Genomic DNA, 12,724 nt, shown 5'->3' with positions numbered 1-12,724 from the left:
AAACAATATATTCAAGGATTTATGATCTTAAAAGCGCAAATTTAATAAAACTTTCAATGAATATTTTAGGCTGGATCAGAGTATGATTTATCTACCTGATCTTATATTTCAACCCCTCATTCGTCATTCATCAGCTTAAAGCTTTGTGCTATAAATTATCATTAAGTGTTGTACCTATGCCATTCAAATTGGGTACTTGATATATATCTGGTCTATAGTCCTCTTATTTTATGCTCATGTTCAATAACTCAAAACTCAAACAAATTCAACGAACGTCGAAATGATCGAAATGCTTAACAGCAACGATCAAAGCTCACCAGTACGAATACACATACACATAAACATATATACATACACATATACATATACACATACATACAGGCAGTCGGCAATCCCCCGACAATTGCTTGCAGCGCAGTTTTTTTGGGGGCGCGGCTAGGATAACAATGTCAGCAGTACAACAAAATGACAAACAGCGACAGCGACAGCCCAAGGGCCCGGAAAGCAGACAACAGAAAAACATACAAATACATACACAAGCATACATAAATATATCTCTCACTCTATATATGTGCGCATTTACAATTCGGAAAAAAAACAAGCAGAGCCGTCGATTTATTTGTGTAAGCGCTGTGAAGCGTATTTGTACTTTCATTTTGATGCGCAGTTAAAGTAAAAAAGAAAAAAAAAAAAAACAATCCTTTTTTACGGCATCGCATAAAAAACAAACTAAAATTGACAGCTTTTATGAATTGAAAAAATATATAAATTAAATATATACACATATGTATGCAGCCAGCGAATTACAAAGGAAATCGCATTGTTTTGCGGTTTCATAATTCATTTAAAATATGATTTGGCTTTGGCTGTTAAATTTGAAATTTATTTACCACAATTTCCCAGCGGATAGTAAAACCTTTAACCCGCCATGTAATGTGATGTGAAAATATTTTAATTGAGTTTGAATTTCGCCACGCCACAAAAATGCCAATAACTAAAGACTCCTTCTCTCTCGCTCTCTTTGCAGGCCCATAAGTCGCACTCCACTGACGCAGATCTCCTATCTGCAGAAGATACCTACGTTGCCGCGCCACTTCTCGCCCAGCCAGGCCGCGGGCCCTCTGAGCACACTTGTTGGCCTGCCCAGCAGCTCATCGGCGGGGGCTTTGTATGGGGCGCAGAATGCGGGCATGTTGCCCACATCGCCGGTGCCGTTGCAGCGGCACCAGCAATACCTGCCGCCGCACCACCAACAGCTGCCGATGCTGCCGCCAACTGTTGGCCAGGCCAAGTATACGAATGCCCACCAACAACAGCCGCATCAGCAACAGCAACAGCAACAGCTCCAGCAGCAACATCAGCCGCATCAGCCGCATCCGCAGCAGCAACATCATCAACTGTCGCCGGCGCTGTCGACACCGTCGCCGCCTTCACTGCTGCACCACCCGGCAGTCAACTGCGGCTCCTCTGCCTCATCGGCGGCAGCAGCAGCGGCGGCGGCTGCGCATGCGCCCTTCCTAGCCGGTCCGCACATGCAGGACATGCAACGGCAATCGCACTCGGACGATGACAGCGGCTGTGCGCTGGAGGAATACACCTGGGTGCCGCCCGGCCTGCGACCGGATCAGGTGAGTGCTCAGCGCCTAGATCAGTGATTTGTGTGCGCCGATAAGCTGCGTGACTCGACGGGCCCGTCCTGGCTTCACTTGACTTCTCACTGGACCTGAACGGACCTGACTGGACCTGACTGGACCTGACTTATTGTGCGTGATTTTGTCACTAAAATAGTGGAGCCCGAGCTGTTCATCGGCGGGCCATAAATCAGTCAGGCGACGAGCCGATAGCAAATGCAGCGCGCATCGCACATCGCGCATCTCTCATCTGCGAGCTGCTCTGACATCGCCTGGCAGCGACCCTCGGCGTGTGGGCCAGCTGGAGCTGTCTGCATATTGAAAATTAGATTGCGCTAATGAAACTCCAACTGCTGCGGCCCACTCGCTCTGCTGCAACTTGTTAGCCATTTCTCAAAGCGACTTTTATGGCCAATTCAATGGCCAAAAAGCCGAACAAAAAATTGTATTTGAATGAGTTTTTTTTTTTTTCAATTATTTTTCCATTTTGTTTGGTTTTTTTTCTTGCTTTTTTGGCTGCCTTTAACGCCACATAAATTATTTGCGTAAAATATGCGCCAATGCCAAATAAATCTTGCGAAATCTTTGCCAGCGACCGCGGCGCCCAGAAGCGCACTACTAACCATTTTTTAGGGCCCATTCTGTTTTTTCTTTTTGAACCTAGAGCAGTGACAGATAGCGCTGGCTGCAGGCTGGACCTCGGTCTAGACCCTGCCCAAGAGACTTTGGCAACAACAGTTTGACATGCTGATGGCGGCTGAGTTGCCAGTCGGAATGCATAGAGTCGCGTTAATCCCGCTCAAACTGACGCCGCCTATCACATGTCGAGCTGGCAGACGTTTAAATACCCTGTAAGCGGGGAGTGTAGAGAAGAGGGTGGCTGGGAAAGTCATTTGCAGAAGTATAAATATCAGTTGAGTTTGGCTCTAGCTCAGACTGAATCTTTGAGAAAGAGATAAGCATTCTTAAGTAGAGATTTCCTCGATCTAAAGCTATAATTCAATTTTCAGAGAACTTGAAGTAGTTTACTGTTAAAGCAAAGATTTTGCAGTCAGCTTTTCCATACCATTCCAAATCCAACGTAGTATTAATACCCATATTACATATTAGATATCAAAATCGAAAGCCAAATTAATGGTTTGACTTAGCCAAAGATTTTATTACCTGACGATTTGGCAGCAGTTTAAGATTGTCTAGCAGATTTGCAGATGGGAACGTAGAAATGACCACACCAACTACCGGATATTCACAATCCATGTGAGGCTCAATTACAGGGTAGCTCTTAGTCCCACATAATTGTTTAGCCAGCTGACATTGCCATTGCTATATTGTATTTTTGGCAAACGCTACAAACAGAATTGAAAATTTATTTACAGCCATTTACGTTGACGCAGCATAAGCCATGTGTCTGTCAGTCAGTCAGTCGGACAGTCGGACACTCCGTTCGTCCGCTCGTCCGCTCGTGCGTCTCTCTCTCCGTCCGTCTGTCTATCACGCAGGCCAGTTGGCTGCCTGGCGGGCCGTTGGCTCAGTCTGTGGTCATTTGCCGGCAGATCGCATGCTTAAATTTCGCGGCACTTGAAGAGACTGAGAGAAAAATAAATAAAAAAAAAGAAGAAAACAGAAAAACAAAAACGTGGCCAATAAACTGAGCAGCCGATTGCAGCGGCTTAGAAGTTGACCGTGGCAGCACGTTGCGCACCTTTCAACCTGGCCAAAATGGCCAAATCAACGTAATAAAATCAAAAGGAGAAAATCTTCTAGCCAACCAAGCAACCTGCTGTGCGCCATTTGACAGGCCTCCAGACTTCATGATGATAATGATGATGATGATGATGATGATGACGACAATGAGCATGATAATGCTGAATCGTTGAAGCTTAGCTTAAAACCCTTTTTGCATGAACTTAGCTTAGAGTTTAGTGTGTGATCTCTAACTAACTCTCTCTCTCTCTCTCTCTCTCTGTCTTTCTGTCTTTCTCTTTCTAGGTTCGCTTGTATTTTTCGCAAATACCCGACGACAAAGTGCCATACGTCAACAGTCCCGGCGAGCAATATCGTGTGCGACAATTGCTGCATCAACTGCCGCCGCATGATAACGAGGTGAGTCTCCGCTCTATCGCCACTGGGCAACCCACTGTGGGTCCCTGGGGTGGCTCTGGCTAGTGAAACTGTCAATTTCGTGGTATTTATTCAAATGTGTGCGCATTTTATCGTGATTGAATGTCCTCGTGTCCTCGCAGCGACAGCTCGAATTACGACCAAAAAGGCATCCAAGTCACTGCCAACAACTATTTTCCCACACGGGCCCAGTTCCTAAATTGTTGTTGTCGTCGTTGTTGTTATTGCTGTTGTTCCTGTGCCTTTTAATTAATCAAGGAAACAAGTGCAACTAACTGAACCGGACAGCCCTGGCGAAAAACCACAAAACTACAACCAAAATAAACAAAATAAACAAAAACTGAGAGCTAAAAGGGAAGTAAATCGAAGCATGAATACCCTATGATGAGCTGGGGATAGTCTAGAGGGAGATTTGTAAAGGAAGGGTGTAGAAGAATAGCAGAATTAAATAATATTGAGATAAAAATGAAAAAATAAATAAATAAAATTATAAATATAAATGAAAAGCTGAAAGCTGTACTTAGAATAATATTTTTCATAGATTGATTTATTGTTTTTGTCAATATTTCAAGGGATAATCTCTACATAAATAATAACACTATCTACAAAAATTCTTCTACCATAAAAAAAAAATAAAAATACAAAAAAAAAAAAAAAAATTTATACATATCTAAGGACAATCTAAAAATGCTCAATTTTATCAGACTTCGATTCCATTCTCAGATATATTTAGCTATCGAATATTGAGTCAATCAATTAATAATATTATTCCCTTCCACATAACTTATTTATCAGAAATCCAAAGGTTTTCCTTTAATCCTTTTGCTTAACAATATGTTAGTCAAGCTCCTTTTTGCTTAGGGTATAGAACTTAGGTTGAGCGGATTCCCACAGCTGCGTGAGTCGGGGCATATCAGTTACCATTTTAGCATTTTAGCATTTACCACTTTTAACCACTGCCACTAACTGAGGGGTTGCCATGTTAACGAGTTGCTGACCAGACTTTGGTGCTGGGTGTGCCTAGCTGTATACCTGTGTGCGTGTGTGTTTGGCTGTGCGTGTGTGTCTGTGTGGCAAATGCCCAAATTCCAAGCCGAAAGTCAAATCAAATTGTGCGCTGCTTCAACAAAAAAGAGGCAGCCCGGAAAAAAATTTGCATACAACACACAAACGAGACGCTGACCACAGGCCACAAGCAGTAAGAGCAGGAGCCGCAGGAGGGCCGCTCTAGTCCACTAGATGCTAGCCCAGTTGATGGGCAGCCTTGGCTACCGTTCGCTGTCTGCGGTTGTCTGCCCTGCCCACAGGCCACTCGACTTTGAGTTGGAGCTAAGAGCAGACAAACAATCTGCGCTCCGTTGTTGACTTCTTGGAAAGATCGCTTCAGCCTGCCCACCGCCAACAACAACAACAGTAACAACAACAACAACAACAACGGCGAGAAGAACAACGAGAACAACTTGAACATATGATTTGGCTGTCTCTCATTCTCTGACCGTCTGTCTGTCTGTCTGTGTGTCTCAAGAAACGGTTCTTCTGTCATTGCAGGTTCGTTACTGTCACTCACTGACGGATGAGGAGCGCAAGGAGCTGCGCCTGTTCTCCACACAGCGCAAGCGTGATGCACTTGGACGCGGCAACGTGCGACAGCTGATGAGCGCACGTCCATGCGATGGCGTAAGTATCCAGTAACTGTTGCAACAGTTGCCCCGCCCCGAACTTTCATTACAATTGCAATTGCCTTTGACAGTGCGACGAGCTGATTTCCACCGGTGACATTGCGGTCTTTGCCACGCGCCTTGGCCCCAACGCCAGCTGGCATCCGGGCTGCTTTACGTGCTGCATTTGCCGCGAGCTGCTCGTGGATCTCATCTACTTTCATCGCGATGGCCGCATGTACTGTGGCCGCCATCATGCCGAGACGCTCAAGCCGCGCTGCTCAGCCTGCGATGAGGTAAGTTTTTTCCCCACCTCCCCCTTCACAGATTCCCGACTCCCCCTAGGGGAGAGGCGAAGCCAAACTTTTCGCTCAACGGCTGCAAAACTTTTCGCAGATTATCCTGGCGGATGAGTGCACTGAGGCCGAGGGACGTGCCTGGCACATGAATCACTTCGCCTGCCACGAGTGCGACAAGCAGCTGGGCGGCCAGCGATACATTATGCGCGAGGGCAAGCCCTACTGTCTGCTCTGCTTCGATGCGATGTTCGCCGAGTATTGTGACTACTGCGGCGAGGCGATTGGCGTCGATCAGGGCCAGATGAGCCACGACGGCCAGCACTGGCATGCCACCGACGAGTGCTTCTCGTGCAACACCTGCCGCTGCTCGCTGCTGGGTCGCGCATTCCTGCCGCGACGTGGCGCCATCTATTGTTCGATTGCCTGCAGCAAGGGTGAGCCGCCCACGCCCTCGGATAGCTCCGGCACTGGCATGTACACCACGCCCACGCCGCCGGCGCAGCGCATCCGGCCGCAACAGACGCGCATACCCAGCAGCCACGCCTCCAGCTCACCGCCCATGTCGCCGCAGCAGCAGCAACAGCACCAGGCGAGCTTCAACCAGGCCATGTACCAGCTGCAGAGCCAGCAGCTGGCAGCCGGCGTGAGTATTAGCGAGATGCCCAAGCAGAGCTACGCCACCTCCGATTCGGATGCGGGCGTGGTCAAGGATCTGGAGCAGGCTCATCGCGACTTTCCGGACTACGCCAGCTCGCAGAATATGTCGCCCGGCGACTTCCAGCCGAATCTGATGCCCAAGCCAATGGAACTGCAGCGCGATGGCGTCTACAACTTCAACGAGATGGCCACCAATCTGGACGCCGCTTGGCCGGCTAAGCCGCCCCTGGGCGCCACGCATAGCTACCAGCTGCAGCGGCAGCTGCAACAGGTCACCAAAATGGACAACTCCATCACGTCCAGCATGCCCGAGCTGGGCGTGGCCGGAGCCCAGCACATGGCACAACATTTCGCACAGCAGCTGCCGGCACCGCCGCTGCACGCCTCCGCTCAGCAATTCCATGCGTCGCAGCACGAGTATGCAGACATCATGCATCCGCCGCCAGTCGGTGAGCTGCCCGAGCTGCCGACTCCGAACCTGAGTGTGGCGTCCACGGCGCTGCCGCCGGAGCTGATGGGCTCGCCCACGCACTCTGCGGGCGACCGATCGCTGCAGACGCCCCAGTCCACGCAGTCGGCCACGCAGCCGCCGACGCATCCCGTTTCGATCTTGAGCGGCGCCAGCTCCTCCTCACCCATGAGCGGGGAGCCGGGCAAGAAGAAGGGCGTGCGCTTCGAGGGCATACCCGACACGCTGCCCCGCTCGCGCAGCTACTCGGGCAACGGGGCAGGCACTAGCGGAGCTGGGGAACGGGATAGAGATAGAGAGAGAGACAGGGACAGGGACAGGGACAGGGATCGGGATGGCAATCGGCAGGGACATGGACATGGGCACAGTTCGAGGCGTCGTCGTCGTCGCAAGTCCTCGAGCCATCATCGCAGCGGCAGCGGCCATCGTTCGCATTCGACAACGCGCGCCGATACCTATGCGCCGGCCCAGCCGCTGTCCTCCTCCTACCAGGGTCCGCCCTCGGTGCTGCAGGTGGCCGAGCAGGAGGCGGCGCACAGATCGCCGCGCCAGCAACGCGAACGGGAACGAGAGCGGGAGCGGGAGCGAGAACGCGACAGGGAAGAGTCCGAGGAATCGGATGTCTGCTCCACCTGCTCATCCAGTTCGTCCAGCTCCGAGGACTACATGATGATGTACCAGCTGCCACAGAGGCGACACTATGGCGGCGTGCGCGTCAGCTATGTGCCCAACGACGCGCTGGCCTACGATCGAAAGCGCAAGCCCGCCGAGCTGGCTGGCGACAAGGACAAAAACTGCATCATCTCGTGATCCAAGCCGGAGGGCATTTTAATTAGCGCTGATTGCGCGCGCGCTTCCTCCTAATAAATGAGCTCTGCCCCAAGCACGAATTGCTAACGAAGCAACAACAGCAGCAACAGCCACCAGGTGGCCATCAATTTACAGCACACACACACACGCACACACAGGCAAACACATATTTGGCTAGCAGAGAGAAAGAAAACTCATATCCCGCACTTTTACAAAGCAATAAAGTTCAACTTGAGATTTAAGGCGCCTAGTTATTAAAGCATTCGAAACTACAAATGAAATATGAAAATACGTTAAGGAAGCCCTTGCAGCGAGGGCTCCTCAATACTGTTCCAAATATAGTACATCCTAATTAAGCGAATCAAACTAGCCTAAGTCTATTCTTATAAGAAATTCACACAAATTGTATGACTAGATCTAGCCGTAAGACAAGACGTAAGAGTACTATGAGAATCAACTAGACACATAATACAATATACATATATATATATACACAATAACAATATATATTTATAGACTATATATATACTCTACTATATATTTAACAAATTTATATATTTATTGCAACTTTAAGTAACTATTTACACACACCAGATAAATCTGTCGGATGCATTCTGATTTGGCTAAAGAAAAAACTACAATAATTTATGGTTAAGAACTAATTTTTAATAAAGCATATAAATAAAGAGTTCAAAGCAAAAGAAAATATGGATTTTTCCTTTATAAAAAAAATTTTTTTTAAACATATCTTCTATTGATTTTTTTTTAAATTTAATTTAATTTTATTTTATTTTATTTTATTTATTTATTTATTTTTTATTTAATAATGAAGAGATTTTACACTTCAAATTAATTTAATACTTTAACTAATTTTTTATTACATACTAAATAAATTATTCACTATACTAGCTTAAGTGAGCTTTTTAGTTGTATATCTACATACATATATACACACATTCAAAGCTAGCATTTCCAAAATCAGCTAGCTATAATATAATGCCAGCTCGCAACGAATTTGTTCTCTAATTTTTACTTTTGCAATTCCTTTTGAAATTGATTTTTGTGCAAATATTTGTATAGCCGCGCCCCCACTCGAAGTTCCCCTGCAGTTTGTTGCCAATTATTTGTGGCAACAGCAGCAGCTAAAGGTAAGCTTAAACCAGCTTAAGAAGCGGTCCGTCAAGGGGGTTGTTATCAAATGCGCTAGTCAAATATTGAGTTAACGCGAATAACATTTGAGCTCAAGGATAAATATTGAGAGTGAGAAAGAGAGAGGGAGAGGGAGAGGGAGATAGATGATACGAGCTGCGAGCTGCGAGATGGCAACAAAGTTGAAGAACTGGCAATTGGAGAGTGTTGCGCTACACACGCAGTCAGGTTATCTATAATTATGCATCAGATAATGAATATAAATTAGGCGCATGTCGAGCAGAAAAAAAAAAATAAAAATGGGGAAAAAAAAAACAACGAGCAGTGCCAGCAGCGACTACATGGAAATTAAAATCGAAAATAAAACGATGCCAGTTTTGTGCCAGTACTAATAACTTGGCCGCAAATTATGGCAGGTCCGGCAAAGCGAGGAGACGGGAAGCCGTGGAGGCGAAGCTGGGGCACAGCAATCACATGCAGGCATGCAACTGCAGCCGCTTTGCTGCAGGGCGTAATTAGCCAATAAAGCAAGCCACTGCATGTCAAGTGAGTCCAGCCATGGAGCAGGAGACAAACAGAGGGAGAGAGACGGGGAGGCGTGGCTGGTGCTGCTGCTTGTTTTGCGGGCACTTGGGCTGACCATCATTAGAGCAATGTTTGCATACATGTCAATGGGCGCCCTGTGCGAACGGGTCCTTGGCACAACTAGTGTCAGCCAGTTTGTCGCCAGAAGAGCTCTGGCTAATGGGCGCTTAATAATACATGGCACAGCCATTGGGGCTGGGCTGGGGCGAGGGCAGCATTAAATGAGCATCGATGGCCGTTTGCGGCACCTGCATGAGGCGAAACGCGATGCGTTCGAGCGATAAGCGCAAAATTGTCTGCGTCTGGCATTGATAAGCCAAATGACTTGGCGTTAACGCACACAAAGGCGCACTCGAATGTCTGGTCAAGTGCGTCGCACTAACAGAGGGAGCCAAAGTGGTTGAGTGCCAGAGTGCCAGAGTGCCAGAGTGCTTGAGTGGGTGGTGCTTGTTGTTGTCGTCTGGCCAGCAGCTGCGGGTCTGCTCCCCACTGTCGCTCCCCCTCTCAGCCCTCTTCAATCTTCAATAGAGAGTGCACAACTTTTGCAATTGTAATTTTGTAAAAGTTTCTCTGGCCAGATAGATTTCTGTTGTTAGATGCCATTTTGCGTTTATAATCCACAACGGTTGACAGCAGCACCACTCCAAGCGGCAGCAACGCCACCCGCACTCACCCACCCACCCGCCACGTTCGACCGGCAATGCGTGCGCCTTTGTGTTTTATTGCATGTCATTTCCGTTTCCTCTGCCCGCGCTGCATACTTCTGATGATTGGTCTGCTACACCCAGTCCGCTGTCTGCTTGGCATCCTGGCTGCAATGCTGGCCATTACGTTTATCCTGACACAAACACAAACACACACACGTACACACGCACACAAACACAGTTGTACATCAGATATGGCAAAATTTATATTCGCATTTCCGACGCTCATTTTTATCAAGCCCGAATAACCAAAACCAAAACCACACACACACTCTCTCTTTTCATCTCTCACTCTCTCTCGCTCACACACACACACGCATAACACGTACAAATTGTAAACGTGCAGCTGCAGTTATTATGTGTGTGCTACACAAACAATCAATCCCATACACACACACACACCACTTGTTTATTCCATAAGGAATGTCACACACACACATACACACACGCACAGCATCCATTCGAACTGTTCTTTTATTGTGACTGGCTGCAGGACATTTGGCAGCGCTTTTAGTCGGCGATTGTTACTCGCTTTTACCCTGCGCTTTTCACCTTCTCTTTTATTACGAAATTCAAGTTTATTTGCAATGCATTTCGAGTGCACTTTCCGCTACTCAATACCAACTGATGAATCATTCAGCTGTTCTTTAAAGCTGAATGCTGCCAGCAATCCAGGACTTCGAGGACTTCAATCAAAGGTCAAATGAAACTACTTTAGATTAGCTTAAATATATGAATTATAGGCTCTGATCATTAAATAAGCCCTCCACATTTTCTTGCAGATCGACAACGTGCAAGCATCCAGCTGGAAGTTAACCATATCCTGTAGCAACTTAAAATAACAAGGCTTTTTAGGCTTACAAATTAAAATATTATCGATTCACTTTCAAAAATTGTTAAAAACAAGATTAGTGTTCTAGTAGCTAATTCTTAATATTTAAGTTAGTTTTAATTTGATTTAATTTCAATTTTTAACTCCAATATCAAATAAATAAATAAATAAATCAACTATTCAAAAACATAACGTTCGTCTCATCTTGGCGGGTTGCCCCTTTCGGGTATGCAATGGAGCTTATAAATCAATATTTAAATCTAGCTGGCGCCTTTTCTCTGCCTGGTAATTTATTCGAAATGGCTTTTAAATGCAACGGTCAGCCGCCCAACAACTGTAAGCATAGCAATCGCGGCTTTTTGACTGCCAGCTGCGACTTCTGTTTGCCTGGTACTTCAGCCGAAATTTCATACAGCAGCGATGGCCCAGATGTGTCTGAAACGAAATTTGTATTTTTCAAAAACTAGGGCTCAACCCTAGGTTCAGAAGAGCCTCTGTTCAATATAGTATATTTTATCTTAAGCAAAAACTCCGACAAATACTTAAAAACTAAGAAATTAACTAGCTGACCCTAAAGATTCTAATGTAATGTATAAATAAAAAAAAAATATTAATCATTCTGCAAAAAAAAAAAAAGAAAAAAATGAAATAAAAATAAAATTAAAATTAAAAAATAAATAAATAAAAAATCTGACGTCAATCTGCAAAAAAAAAAAAAAAAAAAATGTCGTCAATCGGCAAAAAAATTAAATAAAATAGAAATACCCATACCAAACAGGTGCGGTGTAGACTAAACACTAAGCAGAATCCGCTCAAATTTGAAATTCCGTTGCAATTTAATTCAAACTGCAGAAAACAGCAAAACAAAAAAAAAAAGTTTAAATTTAAAATTCCGTTGATTATAAAAAAATCCGCAAAAATCCAAATCCCGTTACATGTCATTCAGGTACGGCCACTGGCCGCGGTTGATGCGAAATTTGAATGAAAATTCGACTGAAGTACCAGGCGAACAGAAATCGCAGCAAGCAGCAAAACAAAAATAAATTCAGCGAAACTAAAATACCATTGCATAAGCACGGGGGCAGTCGCAGCAGTTAAATTCAAATTTGAATTTCAAATGCAACGGCCAACGGCCAAACGGAACCGAAAGTTAAATTTGAATATGGAATGCATTAAATTGATGCTTATTGCAGCAACTGAGAGCAGCAGAAGCTGTGCAGCCTTGAGGCAATCGCTGTTGCAGCTTGTGTGGCATGTGTTGCACGTGCAACGGTGCAAGGTAAGTGCCACGGCATGTGGCAAGCTCAAAGTTGCAGATGCCAAAAATGAAGTAGCTTTCAATGGAAAAAGCTTTGAATGTCAAATGAGACTTTAGCTTGTTGCCCGGTCAAAATGGCATGTCCTGACAGGATCCTTAAGGATATAGCTGAGCTTTATGAAATATATGCTTTTATAGGAGAAAATGCCTCTAATTCAGCCAAAAAGAGATGTACTTTGCGCAGAAAAGTATCGCAGGAGTCATCAGGACAAGATCTATCGATAGACAATAATTATTTTGAGAAAAATGATATCTATAAAAAAGCATAGGATAATTTCTCTTTTTACCAGTTCCCTGCATCCTTAATATAGTTAATTCTCATACACAGCTTTCACTGCAGTTATTTAGCAGCCAGTCGATGTTGTCTGCATTATTTTATGATCCACTTAGCCGTGCTTAATCACAATTCATATGCAAATATTTACAAATTACAAAATACCAAACAAATTTATGATGTCTGCTGCAAATTGATGAAATAACTAAAGTCCATA

The 12,724-nt window shown here is 45.5% G+C and overlaps 1 protein-coding gene across 5 annotated transcripts in view; it reads left to right on the top strand.

The window, feature by feature from the left end:
- The window catches only part of pk (prickle), a 77,994-nt gene extending 69,652 nt beyond the window's left edge, over positions 1-8,342 (top strand). For all 5 annotated transcript variants that reach the window (XM_018012414.2, XM_018012413.2, XM_089471720.1 and 2 more), the window contains 5 exons: positions 1,028-1,628; positions 3,621-3,734; positions 5,301-5,429; positions 5,503-5,706; positions 5,807-8,342. In XM_018012414.2, coding sequence (XP_017867903.1) covers positions 1,028-1,628; positions 3,621-3,734; positions 5,301-5,429; positions 5,503-5,706; positions 5,807-7,645 — 2,887 coding nt within the window. In that variant the 3' untranslated portion in view covers positions 7,646-8,342. The remainder of the gene's footprint in view (positions 1-1,027; positions 1,629-3,620; positions 3,735-5,300; positions 5,430-5,502; positions 5,707-5,806) is intronic.
- Positions 8,343-12,724: the final 4,382 nt, after the last annotated feature.

The sequence above is a fragment of the Drosophila arizonae genome, chromosome 5, assembly GCF_054131065.1.
Source record: "Drosophila arizonae isolate 15081-1271.41 chromosome 5, UAZ_ARI_1.0, whole genome shotgun sequence".
NCBI lineage: Eukaryota > Metazoa > Arthropoda > Insecta > Diptera > Drosophilidae > Drosophila > Drosophila arizonae.
This window is presented reverse-complemented; position numbering and strand designations above follow the sequence as displayed.